At 32.1% G+C, this 17,004-nt stretch overlaps 1 protein-coding gene across 2 annotated transcripts; it reads right to left on the reverse strand.

Moving 5' to 3' along the window:
* Positions 1–3,595: 3,595 nt before the first annotated feature.
* On the reverse strand, positions 3,596–7,755 carry LOC120071312 (DNA-directed RNA polymerases II and V subunit 8A-like). Of its 2 annotated transcripts, none has more exons than XM_039023511.2 (5): positions 7,396–7,755; positions 5,387–5,495; positions 4,899–5,056; positions 4,195–4,286; positions 3,596–3,921 (listed from the first exon to the last, which is right to left on the reverse strand). In XM_039023511.2, exons 1-5 carry the CDS (start codon positions 7,606–7,608, stop codon positions 3,810–3,812), a joined length of 684 nt encoding a protein of 227 aa, XP_038879439.2. In that variant the 5' UTR covers positions 7,609–7,755; the 3' UTR covers positions 3,596–3,809. The 2 variants fall into 2 exon arrangements, with proteins under 2 accessions (XP_038879439.2, XP_038879448.1); XM_039023520.2 differs by lacking the exon at positions 7,396–7,755 and adding an exon at positions 7,001–7,248.
* Positions 7,756–17,004: the final 9,249 nt, after the last annotated feature.

The following is a 17,004-nucleotide window of genomic DNA, read 5'->3' on the forward strand; positions in this document are numbered from 1 at the left end:
ACCAAAACAAACCAAAGATACATGTGGGATGGGTTGGTTCCTCGATGAGAAGGTGGCATGAATAGTCCAAAATATAAGGCACAAATGGAATTTGACCTAGCTTTTGTTTTTTGCTTACGTCATCTCTTATGAAATTACCAAAATCACCATAATTATTTCTTCTCGCTCTTAGTCTGCACTTTTTTTAGAAAAATTGGCGGTTTTCTTCTCGCTTGACCTGCATTTAAAAAAGAAAAAATAGTGGTATGTATTCTCTTGAAACAAAGATGGAAGCTAGAGTGCGAAATGAAGAAACGAGAGCGAGACCAAGGAGAATGAGGAAGAAACTAAAGTGAGACCAAGGAGCGAGAAAAATGAGTATGAGTAAGAATCCAAACGAATGAAGCAAATCAAAGAAAAACTTGCAAATTCAACGAGCAAAAAAGATGGAAGAATGAAGAGGAAGAAACCTGAAGCAAGAATTCGTGAGAGCATCAGGCCTCACAAGCATTGTGGAATAAGATTGGTACTTTCACGTGCAGTTAACAGAAAGATGCAGATTGATGAAGAAGAGTAACAAAGAAAAAGGATTAGAAGAAGGGAAGCTTCAAAATTTTATTTGTAACATACATAAAAAACCAGTAGATTGAACAAGGAGAAGGAAGAAGGTACACATTTAGAAAAGTTGAGCCAGATCCCATTTGAATGTCTAAGACATATAAGTCATTGCCTTGTTTTCCTTTTAAACCCCTGAAACCAATATTGATATTAAATCTCAAATTTCTAATTTTTAGGCCTCGTTTCAAACAATATTACATGATAAAGTTAATGTAAAAATCCCCAATGAGAATAAGAATAGAATGCATTCATTTCCATTTGATAACTATTCGTTTTTATCTCTCTTTTTTAGATTAAGAAACAATTTCATGAGTTTTTTTTTCAAATAATATTATTTTAATAAATAAGGATAAAAATAGGATTGAAGAAAAAATAATGATAAAAATAAAGTAAAGGAATCGTGGACCCGATGCACTCGGGTCCACGACTGTTTAAATTAATCGTGAACCCGATACACGGTTTAGACAAAATTGTATATACGGTTCACGATTTAAGCTGCACATGACTTGAAAAATCATGGATAGTTTCACAAGTTTTACATTAGAAATTATGGACAGGGTCCACAATTTTATTTTTAAAAAAAAATTAAAAAAGAGGATTAATAGAATTAGTATCATTATTAAACAAATATATTATATTATATGTGGCAATTAATTTTAAAAATGTGTATGAAAGGAAATATGAGAATTAGTCTTGCCAAATACGTGTCATTATATCTCACTAATGCTCAAAACCATGGACAATAGTGGTTTTTTGAGAAAACCACTTTGAATTTCTAAAGCAATTATATCTTTCTCCTCTCTCGCATAACAAATTAGATTCTTTCTCTTCTTTTTATGGCTGTTTAGTTTAACCTTAATGTTTTATACATGACTGGGAATAAGATGTTTGACCATAGAATGTTTAGGAATAAAAAATAACTGTATTTAGTTGTATTTGAAAATAACTATCAGAATTTTGTGAACAAAGTTTGTGTTTGCATTTAATTTATTAATTTAAGCATGAAAATCTTATTATAGTTGCAATATATTCATAATTAAAAAATAAACAACATTCAATATATTGATAAAAAAAATAATTAATTATGAATCAATAATAGTTATAATTATATAAATGTGAAGATTGAGTAATTTATAATAAAATTAACCAATTTATGCACTTAATGAACATCATACTGATTATAACCTAATACTTAATCACTTTTATAATTAATCAAGTTCAACATTAGTAATTTAATTTTAATTAAATAATATAAGAAAAATATTTTAATAAACAGTATATTATATAAAAAGTGAAAAAAAGAGATAAAAATATGATATATTAATAAATAATACTAAAAGTGTTTTGTAAATATGATATTTAATAATAAAATTAGTAATAATAATTAACCACAATAAATAATTAATTTATTATAAATAGTCTAGGGTGATTATATGTTCATAATGAAAGATCAAATCAAAATTACTTTCAATAAATAATTACTTGATTATTAAAAAAAATAAAGCAATAGATTATTATTATTGAGAAAAACAAAGTTTTATATTAACTAAATTTAACTATCTCAGTTTATTATTTAAATATATTTAAAATATTGTTGGCTAATAAATTAACAATTCAGTAAAAATAATTCCATTTATTTAACACGTTTTTATTATAAAAAATAAATTAAGTAAATATTTGAATAGATTATTCTTCATTTGTTAAAATAAATTATATATTTTAATAAAATGATCTTGCTAGATTGATAACCACCTTTAGAAGCGATGGTGAAACAAATATTTTTTTTATAAAAAAAAAAAAAATTATGGAACTCATAGATGGGGTCAACTATTTCCTACATGACAAAGTCTGACAGCCACGTAGAGCTTAAAATCATGGATTGGGTATACGATTTTATCTAAATTGTGTACTGGGTCCACGATTCATTTAAATACTCATGGACATGGTATACGTTTTCTCTCAATCATATATTGGGTCCACGACTCTATAATCCTATTTTTGTCATTATTTTTCCTTCAACCATATTTTTGTCATTATTTATTAAAATAACATTGTTTTTAAAAAAAACAAACATTTCATGTGAATGAAATATCTAAAATGATACAAAATGAGGCCATAATGAAGTTACAAAAAAAAATTCCTCCCAGAAGAAAGAAATTTAAGACCTCTAGGTGGATATTACTGCCTTATTTGATAATCATTTTGTTATTTGCATTATTATTAATTACAATAGTGAAATTCTTAGTCAAATTTCAAAAACAAAAACAAGTTTTTAAAAACTACTTTTTTTAGTTTTCAAAATTTGGCAGTAGATAACAAAAGAAAAAAGTCTAGGGATGGAAGTGTGTTATAGATTTAATTTTAAAAAAATAAAAAACTAAAAATCAAATGGTTACAAATGAGACCTTCGCTTTTTGTTTTTAGTTTTTGAAAATTAAACTTATTTCCTCTCAATTTATTATAATAATTTACATATTTTTCAAGTACAATAGTTAAGACTCCATTTGGTAATCATTTGGTTTGTCTACTTTATCCACATTTCTTACAATATTTACATCTTTATTAAGTATAATTGTTGAAATTTTACTAAATTCCAAAAACAAAAACAACTTTTTGAAAGTTACTTTTTTACTTTTTTTTTTTTTTTAGCTCTCAAAATCTAGCTTGATTTTTTAAACCATCGGTAAAAAATAGATAACAAAAGAAGGAATTTGGTGGTAAAAATAATGTCAATAGACTTAATTTTTAAAAACAAAAACAAAAAACAAAATGGTTACCAAACGGAGTCTGAATTATTAATCAAATATTAAAAACAAAAACTAAGACTTTTAAAGAGGAATGTTTATAAACTTAAATTTCAAAAACCAAATAGTTATCAAACGCTCCTAATTCATTTTTCTTAATTTTGTACCATGTCTATCCCCAGTTCTTCCCTCGGCCGTGTAACTAGAGCTTGATTATGATAACTCTCCACCACCATAAATGCAACGAAGAGAAATGACAGTAAGATATTGTGATCATGATTCATAACATCATCGGCAAGATATGAATTTCTTCACAAGATAGGGTCACTGTCCAATATTTTATCAAATACAGATTTCAATTTGAGCTCAACAATACACAGATTCCTAAATGTTCACAGTTCTAATAGCGATGAGTGATGTCCGAGCTTTTCTAGCAAGTCATTAGAGTTCAAATCAAATGAAAGCACTTCACACCTTCCTGATGAGAAGAAACAGCCTCTGGTCAAGTTCAAACTTGCTGCAATGTGAGGGATCTCCCTTCAGCATCATCAGAAGCCCACCAAAAGACGCATCTATTTCACTGGATTAAGATGAAATATAGTTTTTTAAGATAATAATTCAACTAGAATATATGTATGTTCCTAAAGTTCAGAAAGAAAAAAAAAAGAAAAGAAAAGAAAAAGGAAACTAAAATGAATTCTATCCATCACAGACAGCAGAATGCACTGGGACAGGTTCTCGCTCAAATATAGATAAATATAATTCCGCAATGTCAAACTCTCGGTTCTCTAATGCTCATACAGTAGAATTAAGGTGTCACATCAAAATTGTTTCGAGAAGTTATAGCACGTACGCTTTACCGCCATGACCAGAACTTTCCGATATCCTGAATAGCTTCCCTTGCATGACATATTCATATCTGTCTGCAAGCGACTTCCGATTGCCCTGTTATGCAGCCTAATGATTGTTAAATAGACATTTTCAAGTGTCGAGAATGCTTAAGTGAATTAGTGTTTGAATAGATGAAAGACCAAATATAGTTGTCAGAAAACAATGAAGACCCCTCATGACAGCAAATATATTTGGGTAGATTGAAAGTTTCTTCTTACCTATTAATGCTCGAAGTGATATTTCAAAACTAGTAGTTTATAACACAATGGACTACTAAGGTTCTATTTGATAACCATTCGGTTTTTTATTTTTTATTTTTTACAATTGAACATATTTCCTCTCAATTTCTTCCAATGGTTTACATCTAGAGTTGAATTCTTAATCAAATTCCTACAACAAAATCAAGTTTCTAAAAACTACTTTTTTTTTCTAGTTTTTAAAATTTGACTTAATTTTTTGAAAACATTGGTAAAAAATAGATAACAAAGCAAGAAATTTAGAGGAAGGGATGATTAAGGCTTAATTATCAAAAACTAAATGATTACCATATGTGGGGCCTAAATTCTTCCATCAACCAGTAACGATTATACCAAGGAATTATTTTCTTATAATTACCACACTACGTCCAGTTTGCAACAGACTATAATCAATGGAAGAACAAGTTACCTGAAGAAAATAGCCTGTGTCAGGGGTTCCATCAAGATTCAGAGTTGGAGCTAGTGCCATCGAGAACTTCTCACCTTCTTTCAAGTTGTATATTTCTGAATTTATATCTAGATGCATGAACATGTCAAACTTCTCGCTCTTTGCCTCTATTCGAGTAACTGTTGGACAGATCGTGAAAACATAAATGTCATCTGCCTAAATTTGTTGAAAAGTTTTTTTTAACATATTTTACATGAGTTATAATATATAATCAATATTATTCCAGATGACATCCTAACTGGTTGAAAGGAAACCTCTACAAAGTCGATAAATAAGGAATGAGAAGATTTAAAGGCCTACGAAGTACATCTCCAACCGCCATCAGAAAGTTAAAGAATGGCACAATGGTTTTACAGATATATGGCAACGAAATTGTCATAGTCTGCTAACAAGCATCCCTGGAAAAATTATATAAATGAAAAGAGAGTGACTACCATACAAAAATGTACCTTTATCAAACTTTTTACCATCTGGGTTCAAACGCTCAATCTTAAAAATATCATCAAAGAGAAGCTCAACCATCCTTGCAACAACTATCAGGCAAAAGTTAATGCAAACCTGAAAAATTAACAGAGTGATAATGGAAATTAACAAAAAGTGCTAGAAAATGTATGCCCATTAGATAACAGAACCAGACCAGCTAAACAACAAACAGAAACCAGTTAGTGACTGAAAGCATTAGGTTTCAAAGTAAAAGATTGGAAAGCAACAACTATATTAAACATTCGGTGTAAAAGGGGATGCGGCCGACTGAGTTAGCACCAAGTTGGAGATTCACATCAGATAGAGAAATGGAATGAAAAGACATATGTGGTAGTCAAGCAGTGGATGAGTACAACTGAATCACAAACATCGTGGTTACTAGCACACTTGTATGCTAATTGAGCTATGCTCGCTTTAGTAGTAGTCAAGCAATAGATGAAGTCCATGTGTAAACGATTTACATTCATGTTGAGAGATAGTGAATAAAGCAATTAAAGAACAAGTATTTCAAAGCAAGATCAAATTGGTATTAAGAAAAATATCTGAATTGAGGTCTGCAACTTCAAATCACGTATGAGAAAGGATATACAAAGTTAATTCCCCATCTTGTTTTATTTTATTTTATTTTATTTTTTTACCTCTTTTTCATTTAAATTTAACCAAATAATTTTAGTTAGTAATTTTTCAATTCTTTAAAAGGAGTATTTCCAATACAATTTGCAAGTACAATAATATTCTATGTGCAATTTGCAAAGATATAATTAAAATGATCGAATCAATACCCAAAAGTTCAAATTTAAATAGTACAACATTTGAGGTCTTAAAAGTAGGAAAGATTTAAACTTAAATATTAAAACATCCCTAATTATCCTAGAATTGTCTTCACAATTTCTTTGGATAAGAAACAATTACATTGACTAAATGAAATGTCCAAAGGTATATAAGGACCCCAATCATCGGGTGTAAGAAAAAAACCAATTCATGGGGAGAATTGTCTTCACTATTAATTGGTGTTGATTCACTATTACAGTCTCAGACTCCCAAAATTCAAAACACACTAGAATAGACTAATGGTAAACAAATTAATCAATCAAAGCCAAATGGCAAACCCAGATAACAAAATTCTGAGATGATTTTATATACAACCCTTGATATTCAATTCAATTCAGTTCAGTTCAATCAAAATCAGTAACAAAGACCAAGTATTCAATTCAATTTAATTCAATTATTCATTCTATTTCAATCAAGTACCATGGACCAAGGCTGAAGCAGAAGCAGGATTGAATATAGGGGCTCTGGATTCGGTGGGTCATAGCCAAATTTTTTTTACCGTATTGATTGAAAAAGTCCACTCTATTTGTTTGATTGCGGGATTAAACATTGTGGGCATAGCTTTTCAATTACAACCACACCCAATAGGGACGCACACAAATTCAATCAAAATCGGTGAACTAAAAATAAGTAGTGAGTGGAATCTTCGGCAAACCCGATATTAATTGATGCCAAATCTCAAATTCTATTAAAATCAACATATATCTAAAACTTAAAGAAAGTAAACTAAACACAGATCTAAAACTTACAAAGAGAAGAGAGTTGGGCTGAAGCTGAAGCTAAAATCAAAAGTGAGTATGTGGGTGGGAGACGTCAGCTGAAATCTGAAATCGACAATGGCAATGGGGCTGGTGGTGGCGGTGAATCGATAGAGATTCAGAGAATCAGAGATGAAAAATCGATAGGGAGATAAAGGGAGGCGCACGCAAACTGATAAGGGGAAGGGGAGGGAGGGACGCGCATTTAGCTACCTTTTAGGATTTGCTCTCATATATATATGTATGTATGTATGTATGAAGATTACTTTATACTAATCAAATTCATGAATGATCAAACGCAGAAGCAGACAGAGAATTTTCCCAATACATTACCTCGCACATCAGAATCAATCAAAACACAAATTCAAAATTTAGTTTTTACATACCTTAACAAAATTGGAGACGAGAGAGAGAGAGAGAGACCGAGATGTAGAGCAAAGACAGAGACAAGAGAGAGCTGGGATGAACAGAGAGCAAATGGAAGAGCCGGAGAGAGCTGAGAAAGGGAGAATAGGAGAGTGAGGGTTAGGTATTGAGGATACATCAGTAGTCAACACAATGGTCAACCTGCTGAGTAAGAGCCAGCTGCGAGCTGACATGGAGAACCCGTCCGATGTGGAGAACCGGACCGGTGTCAAAGTGAACTATTCCAGAACATTGTGGAATTAAAGTTTGTTATTCTCCCACCAGTGAAGGTACTCCACGTATTTGTATTCCTAGAATTGTTCTTGTTCTTGTATTATTATATAATTCTTTATTATTTGGTTTCTCTATATATAATTCATCTCAAGTCTTCATCACGATAATGTGAGAAAGGAGAGCATTGTTTGAGAATAATATCCTGAAAAAGAAATTCCAATTGCATCTTCTGCCGCTGTTCTTTCCTTTGTTTAGTTGGTCAGAGCCTATTCAATGGCTAATTTTGGTCGGTCTCAATCGTCTGCTTGCCTCAGGCAATATGTCGGTCCATCCCTGAATCAACTATTAAGCCAATTTACTTCCATCAAAATGGATAGAAAGAATTTGCTTCTTTGGCGAAACTTGGCATGGCCAATTCTTCGAAGCTATAAGTTAGAAAGATACTTAACTGGGGAAATCCGTGTCCGAGCAAAACCATCAGCAAAACTTTGGCTGGTGAAGCAAGCCCTAGAGAAGGGTGGGTCCAGTTCTGTTTATGCAATCGTGATAGAAGTAGCAGCTAGCCGATCAACTCATTTTGGGGTGACTATGCAACTGTATGTCAGAAGAAATCGCTACACGAGTAATGAGATTCCAAACTTCGAAGGATCTGTGGGTTGCGATGCGAGAACTGTTTGGAGTTCAATCACGAGCAGACTATCTAAAACGTTTAGTTCAATCCTCGCGAAAAGGTTCATCCAAAATAAGTGAAAATTTGACTCGAATGGCAAGGTATTTTGATGGCATGACATTTGTGGGCAATCCTGTTCTTGTTAGTGATCTCGTGTCTCGGGTTTGCTGTCATTTCTGTTGATGTATTGTTAACCAAGTCTTTGTTACACAATCACCTTGGTCATTCATCCATTAAGGTGCTTGATCAACTTATTAAAAAGTGTAAATTAAGAGTTGATGCTAACGATAATTTTGGTGTATATGAGGCATGTCAATCTGGAAAGATGCACAAAAGCTTCAAAACATGGGTTTGGTCTGATAAGTTCGGTCTCATAATCTCTGCCAAGAATTGGCCATTCTCAATGTCTATCTTTCTAGGTTTCTAGTGATCGTCATTGATATCGAGTTCTCTGGCTTTATCCGATCCACCCGAAAAGTGCTCCTGAAGAACATGTCTATCAAGATTTGAAGTTCAACGTAAACCATTTGAAGATTCTTCAATTAGGCCTTATTCTAGCTGACGAGAATGAAAATGTTGGCATGACATGGGAGTTCACTTTTTCTGATTTTGACGAAGAAATAGATCTCTTCAATTCTACTTCGATCCAATTCTTGAAGAACAAAGGGTTTGATTTCAAGAAACAAAGAGAAGGAATCCGATCAGCCGAATTTCGACTCGCATTTCTATCATTTTTTTTGTAGCAATCGAATAGTCAAATGGATCACATTTCATGGCATTTACGACATCGTTTATTTGTTGAAGCTAATAGTGATCAAATCCATGCCGAAGTTTATAGTGGAGTTCGCCATCGTAACTCGACGTTTCCTAGGTACGGTCAGCGACCTAAAGTACATGATTCGCAATTGCGAATACTTACTGAATGACGAACTTGGACTTAAAAAACTTGCCAAGTTACTCAATATTGTGAATGCCATTACCACCCATCATCTTGTTGGTTTTGATAGTTTGTTGATAGCTTCTATGTATACGAAGATGAAGAAGATGTATGATTTTTCGTCGGAAAATCTCGATGGGTTCTTTGTATAGTTTGTATTACAGAATTCGGGGACATAAGATCCCTTATTCAATCCATGTTACCTATATTGAGCATACTTTGCTCAGTTTGTTTTATGGTTATGTCATTGTTTATGATTGGGATGTTTAATTTATGGAACATATTTGTAAAATGATTGGATAAGGGTAAATGATATAGTTAGGTGTGTTAGCCTAAAGTTGAGATATATCTATGAGAAGCCTAATTATAGATATATTAGGACTATTATTAGGATCATACATAAGCGTCTCTAGCTTAAATTGTCTCGAGTATAAATATAAAGTATTAGGGTTCCTTAGATGGTGTGGATCGTTTTGGTAGAAATTTCCACCATGAGAATTTGAGAAACTGTATTCCTCTTAAATACTATTGGTATATTGCAATATATTTATATCTTTGATAAGGGTTCTTTCTATTTTCTATTTTTGTGTGTTCTTGTGTATTATTGGCTAGTTTTTTTTAGTATTCTTTTATTTTCTTGTGTTCTTTGTTAGGTAATATCCTAACAAATTAGTATTAAAGAGTTATAAGCAATATAATGAATGAATGTGTTCAAGGCGCTACCTATGGTAATCTTCTAATAGCAACATATTTTAAAATTTATATTTATAAAGTCATAAAATAACTTTAAAAATAGAAACATGCTATGATTTTAATTTAGCTATACCCTTTAATCTTTTAATCTCATCCATTTATTTCTCTACTTTTTGTTCCATCTCGACCAAATAGTGGCTCGAGATAATTGTGTTAAAGAGGATAATTTTTTTTATAATGACGAACTTAATAGTATAAATTAAATTGTAATAATTGTTTTGACATAGTTTCAATTTAGTATATATCTATTATTTTAAAACTTTTAATTCAGTCTTTATGGTTCTAAAAGTTTCATTTGGTTAAACTTTAGTAATTGCACCTAATTTCTATTCTCCATCACTACTTTGAACCCAACAACGCCATTGTTTAAGTGTGTATCCAATTCTATTTTTATTCCATAAGTCTTATTCAAATCATTGATAAATATAGAAGAATTTGATAATTTAGACCATGAAATACTACTATGTAATCATGCACTTGAGACTACTTTGATTCGTGTTGAACACAATCATCGATTCCACAATTTAATTTTGCAAATATGGTACAATAGAAAAATAAAACTATTCTCAATAAGGATTTAGTAGGTATCCAATTTTATTACTATTCTTAACAAAACTTTGAACCCGTCTACCATTGTTCAAGTGTATTCACTTCTATTTTCATTCCATATGTTAAATCATTGATAAATATCAAAGAAATTGATGGTTTTCTTAAAAATAAAATTGGGTAATATACATTTTTAGAACCTCAAATTTGGGATGGATGTCTATATGGTCTTGAAGTTTAAAATAGATACTTTAGGCCCTCGGATTTGGAAAATGATTTTAGAGAGTCCCTAAGTTAAAATTGAACATAATATTAGGTCGCAATAATGATTTTGCAAATTTTAAACAATGTGGCAAATTTGACTCTCTTTTTAAACAATATTAGGTCGCAATGTCTTCTACATTTATCTCTCTCTTCTCTCCCCCTCCCATCGCCATTCTTTTGTTCCTCTTCTTTCCATGAAAAGCTAATATGTATATGTTGATGTTTAATAACCCTTTCCAAAATCTCTATCTCAACATTGAAGAGATAGCTCTCCAAAAATTGCCAATTAATTTTCAGAGCAAAATCATCATCCAAATTCATTACATCATCAATTTCACATAATTTTCCAAATATCCTACGATCAGAACAAAAAGAAAACACCTAATCTATCAATTTCACCAATGATTCGAAAACAAAGGGTGGAAACAGAAGTTAACATTTTACATTAATCTTTTCCTCAAAACCCTGAGAATCAAACATCTAATCATTAACTCCACCGATGTTAAAGAAGAGAGGGAAAATAATTTGATGATTCCCTCTGATCGGTGTGTTGATACTGAAAATTATATGAACTGTCAATTTGTATTTCTTAAGTGAGAATAGTTCAATATCCTGCGAAATGAACAAAGCTAAACACCAGCGTGGTGTTTAGCCAAGTCCACTTCGACACTCAAGTTGGAATCGGTTTGAAAATGATTCAATTGGAAGAAAAATAAGTCCGAGTTTTTTAGCATACCTTTTTTTATCGCAACCCAAAGATTATAAAAGTCGACCTTAGAAACTGAAGCTGACATAACCTTCAACTTCCAAACTATACCGGACTTTAATTCACCTATTACTCATCTGAGTCATCATCTCTGGAGCCATTATACATCTCAACCTTCAATATGCTCGGCTCTTGTGTAGATCTTTAATGGTTGGTTAACTAACTACTATTTGTAATATAATTATAATTCTTTAATAAAATAATTACTTAATAAATAATTTAGTTACATTAAACGGAAATGGATATCTTATTAGTCTCCAAACTATAGGAAATAATAAATATGATAGCTAACGAAAAGTGCTATAAAAAGGGTTTAATAGCGTTTTTGTGTAGGTCCTGACAACTCATGTTCTTAAAAGCCTAATCAAATTTTATAGTATTTTTGTATAGCTACAATGAATGATATAATATAGTATGAATGTATAACTTATATGTATTGCTATGAAAACATTTGATAATGTTTTTGCTTGAAGCTATTATATCTTCATATAGCTAGAATATTGTGCTATCTTTTATTTATAATAACATTTTTGTACTGATATTGATAGCCTTAATCTTATGGTATAATAAATTTATTTACTCTTTTGTCATTGCTTTGATTGTTGTAGTTACCTTATCATAGCATTCAATTTTTGTTATATGAATTTTGTTATAGCCTTTATTCATTTCTATAGAAAAATGTAAGTTTTTTTTTTAATCAATAGAATTTTTAATAGTGTATTTTTTTAGTAACTAAATTTATTTTTTGTACTACAAATAAACTAATTTATTATTTAAATATCCGATATATTGATTCATTTTCAAAAAAAGTTACATTTTATTTTTAAGTAAGCAAATCTACCCACAAAGTATTTCATATATATAACACATTAAATACAATGTTACTTCATCTTCTAATTTAAATTTTGTAATCCATGTACATTACAAAACAAAAGTTTCAATAATTTCCTAGAATAAGAAGTTATCCAACATTCCACAATAAAGTGTTTAACTTAACTTTATTTCTAACAAGGTAAATTAGTTCACAAAATATAGAAGAAATACTACAATCGAGTATCTACTCTTTTATCTTTCTTCATGAGTGAGGCACCGAGAACTCTCAAAAGATATCTCCAACCATAAAGTTGAAAATATAGCTGAAAGTGTTTGAAGTTGGTTTCGGGAAGCTGGTTATTGATTTGTATAATAAATTAGTTATTTGTTTGTTTTTAATGCCAAAATCGGTCCACTTTAGTGTTGTTTACCTATTATGCATGTGATGTATAATGTTGTTTGATTATGTGTGCATATAGTATGTCATATAGTTTTAAAACCCCACCATAGGAAAAGCATGTGACATGCATTTGTTATATGTTATAAGTGTGTTATAAAATATATACTACGAATGCTTAGTTTTAATATAAGTGTTATATTAAAACATCTTTGTTTGAAGAAAGCATGTTATAGATGAATGCTCTAGGGTTATAATTGTTATAATTTATTTTATAATTGTTATAAGATAACCTAGACTTCTAAAATCTATAATACAGATAAAGATGCATGCTCACTTAGAGTTAACCATCGAGCAATCCCAATTTTTATAGAAATTAGGTCGATATCTTGCAAAACTGAAGTTACAAGAAAACTCACCCAACAAGATCTTGACAAAAAATCAGATAAGATGACTAAGGTTGAAGGTTTTTAAGTTGACGGTTCACAGAACACCTACTACCTAGAGATCGAGCCGGCATTTGAGTTAGGTTAAACCGATTTTATGAGCATGCGTGAGCGGTGTGAGGTAATAATTTTTTTTTATCACCTAAACATCGTAGGTTAAAAATCCAGTATAAAAGATATACTCGGATGAATCACCTAGATTTATGATATGTTTAATTAGCCAAAATTTATCGCTAAGTATTTTATACCCTAACTGTCTAGAACACAGAGAAGTAATGTACTTTTAGCTCCAGCGTCCTTAAGAGTTCACACCGTGAGATTCATGCTTGGCTTTGGGCCGCCCTGGGATCGGACTCCATTCGGAGAGTGTTTGCATGAGCCAATACCAAGGTGAATAGGGGAAGTTATTCATAGTAACTGGGAGAAGGAATTGTGTCAACACATTCTACGGTCTCTTCCATTAGGTCGCACCGTGAAATTCCTATAATGCGCTACATGTCTGCCCTTGAGCGACCTTACCAATCGAGAGCTGTATTATAGGATTCGAAACTCTGCGAACTCTAGAAATTGATAGGGTCTCTCAGGTCCGTTTTCATTCTTGTCTTTCCAACTTCGGGAGCATAATGATTCCGATCTTTGAGGTCTGAAAATGGAGGGTCACACTTATGAGAATTACTAAGTGTTAGTAAATTCTTAACCAAAATAGCGATAACTGAGTTACTATAGGAATAAGAGTTATTCTGGTGATAGTATCTAGTCAAGATAGTCTTGGTTCAACGGAGGAATAGTCGATCACCCCTCGGTGAAGGTTATTTTAAACCATTGAAATATCGTTGCAAAATATAATAATGAAGGGTACATTATTAGTGTTTTTTACTAAACTTGATTGGATTTAAAAGATTAATGTTTTTTTTACTAAAAAGGATGTGTTTTTCTTTTCAACATGACTAGCTCTTTAGTTCAACTATTAGCTTCTGAAAAACTTAACGGCGACAACTACTCAACATGGAAAATAAATCTGAATTCAACACTAGTAATAAATGACCTGAGATTTGTCTTAACTGAGGAATGTCCTCAGGCCCCTGCCTCGAAAGAAGCACAAGGTCAATATAATTTACTAGTTGCTGAAACATCTTTAGTTGAGTATGATATCTCAACCTGGATATTGGATTCAGGAGCCACTAATCATATTTGATTCTCTTTTCCGGAAAAGACTTCCTGGAAAAAGCTTGAAGAAGGCGAGATCACCCTCGAGGTTGGAACAGGAGAGGTTGTCTCGGCCGAAGTAGTGGGAGACTTGAAGTTGTTTTTCAACGATAGATATATCATACTTAAAGATGTTTTGTATGCTCCTAAAATGAGACGGATTTTAATATCTATCACTTGTGTATTGGAACAAATGTATAAAATATCTTTTGAAGTTAATGAAGCATTCATTTTCAGAAAAGGTATTCAAATTTGTTTTTCTATACTTGAAAACAACTTATATAAGTTAAGACCAACTAAAGCAAAATTTGTCTTAAATACTGAGATGTTTAGAACAGCTGAAACTCAAAATAAAAGACAAAAAGTTTATTCTAATGCCTATCTATGGCACTTAAGACTTGGCCACATAAATCTCAAAAGGATTGAGAGATTGGTTAAGAATGGACTCCTAAATCAATTAGAAGACAATTCTTTACCTCCATGTGAGTCTTGTCTTGAGGGAAAAATGACTAAGAGCTCTTTTACTGGAAAAGGTCTCAGAGCCACAATACCCTTAGAGCTCGTACATTTAGACCTTTGTGGACTGATGAATGTCAAAGCTCGAGGTGGGTATGGATATTTCATCAGTTTTATTGATGATTATTCATGGTATGGTCATATTTACCTAATGCATCACAAATTTGATTCTTTTGAAAAGTTCAAAGAACATAAGGCTGAGGTTGAGAACCAGTTAGGTAAAATAATTAAGATACTACGATCAGATCGAGGTGGGGAGTACATGGACTTAAGATTCCAAGACTATATGATAGAACACGGAATCAAGTCACAACTCTCTGCACCTAATATGCCTCGGCAGAACGATGTATCTGAAAGAAGAAACAGAACCTTGTTGGACATGGTTCGCTCAATGATGAGCTTTGCTGAGTTACCTGATTCTTTTTGGGGACATGCATTAGAAACTGTTGTCTATATTTTGAATAACGTTCCCTTTAAAAGTGTTTCAGAAATACCTTATGAGCTATGGAAAGGGCGTAAAGGCAATTTACGTCACTTTAAGATTTGGAGATGCCCGACACACGTGTTGGTGCAAAATCCTAAAAAATTGGAACGTCTTCAAAACTATGCCTATTTGTAGGTTATCCAAAAGAAACAAAAGGTGGTCTATTTTACGATCCTAAAGAGAACAAAGTATTTGTATCGACAAATGCCACATTCTTAGAGGAATACCACGTTCTTAGAGGAAGACCACATAAGAAAGACAATGCTGAGAACGGTCCCAACAAGCTACCGAATGGAAAGACAATGCTGAGAACGAACCTAAGAGAGCCTATTCATTTATGAAGTTTGCATTGTCGATCCCCATGTTACATTCCTTCAAACTGGTGGTCACTTTAGGATGACACATAGGTGGAATATGGGAATCTCACGGTGCAATCTAATAGAGGAGACGTAGGATGTGTTGACACACTTTCTTCTCCTACTTACCATGAACAACTTCCTCTATTCACCTTGCTATTGACGCATGCAAATTTTTTTCGAATAGCGGTTGTGCCTAGGGCGACACAAAGCCGAGCATGAATCTCAAGGTGTGAACTTTTAGGGACATGAGAGCTAAAAATAATATATTATATATCCATTTTTCTCCCACTGAAGGGTTTTAGACGGTTTAGATATACTTTTACTTAGGCATATTCATGCTAATTAAAAGTCAATACTCTCTTGAATGAGCTTCAGATATACTAGTCTCTTATGAAGACTAAGGGACAAGAAGGGGAAGCAAATGTCGTTACTTCAAAGAAGTTCCAAAAGGGATCATCCTCAGGAACTGAGTTTGGACCTTCCACTTCAAAGAATAAAAGTATTCAGATGAAAAGAAAGAGAAAGAGGAAAGGTAAGGCTCCTGCAACTCGCAAAGGCAAGGGAAAAGCTGCGGACAAAAGAAAGTATTCCACTACAACGAAGATGGACACTGAAAACATAACTACCCAAAATACCTTGTCAAAAAGAAAGTTGAGAAAGCAAAACAAGGTGAATATGATTTACTTGTTGTTGAAACATGTTTAGTGGAGAATGATAACTCTACCTGGATACTAGATCCATGGGCTACTAACCATGTTTGTATATTTTTATTTCAGGAAACTAGTTCCTACCGGCAGCTTAGAGAAGGTGAGACAACTCTCAAAGTTAGAATAAGAGAGGTCGTCTTAGCTAAAGCAGTGGGAGATTTAAAATTGTTTTTTGGAGATAGATTCATTTTTCTAAAAAATGTACTTTTAGTTCCTAATATGAGAAGGAATCTAATATTTATCTCTTGTTTGTTAGAACAAATATACAAAATATCTTTTGAAGTTAATGAAGTGTTTGTTAGTTTAAGAGGTGTTCGAGTTTGTTCTGCAAAACTTGAAAACAACTTATATGTGCTAAGACCAACCAAGACAAAAGCTATTTTAAATACTGAGATGTTTAAAATAGCTTAAACTCAAAATAAAAGGCAAAAAAATTCCCCTGATGCCTATCGTTGGCACTTAAGACTTACCACATTAATCTCAATAGGATTG

Source organism: Benincasa hispida, chromosome 1, assembly GCF_027475165.1.
Source record: "Benincasa hispida cultivar pf3 chromosome 1, pf3_genome.v1.1, whole genome shotgun sequence".
Classification (NCBI taxonomy): Eukaryota; Viridiplantae; Streptophyta; class Magnoliopsida; order Cucurbitales; family Cucurbitaceae; genus Benincasa; species Benincasa hispida.

Coding starts and splice junctions, on each gene's coding strand:
- LOC120071312 (XM_039023511.2), bottom strand. CDS start 7,608: ATGTCAGCTCGCAGCTGGCTCTTACTCAGCAGGTTGACCATTGTGTTG. Junction 5,496..7,395: donor TCGTCTCCAATTTTGTTAAG/GTATGTAAAAAC, acceptor TTAATTTTTCAG/GTTTGCATTAACTTTTGCCT. Junction 3,922..4,194: donor TCTGGTCATGGCGGTAAAGC/GTACGTGCTATA, acceptor ATCTTAATCCAG/TGAAATAGATGCGTCTTTTG.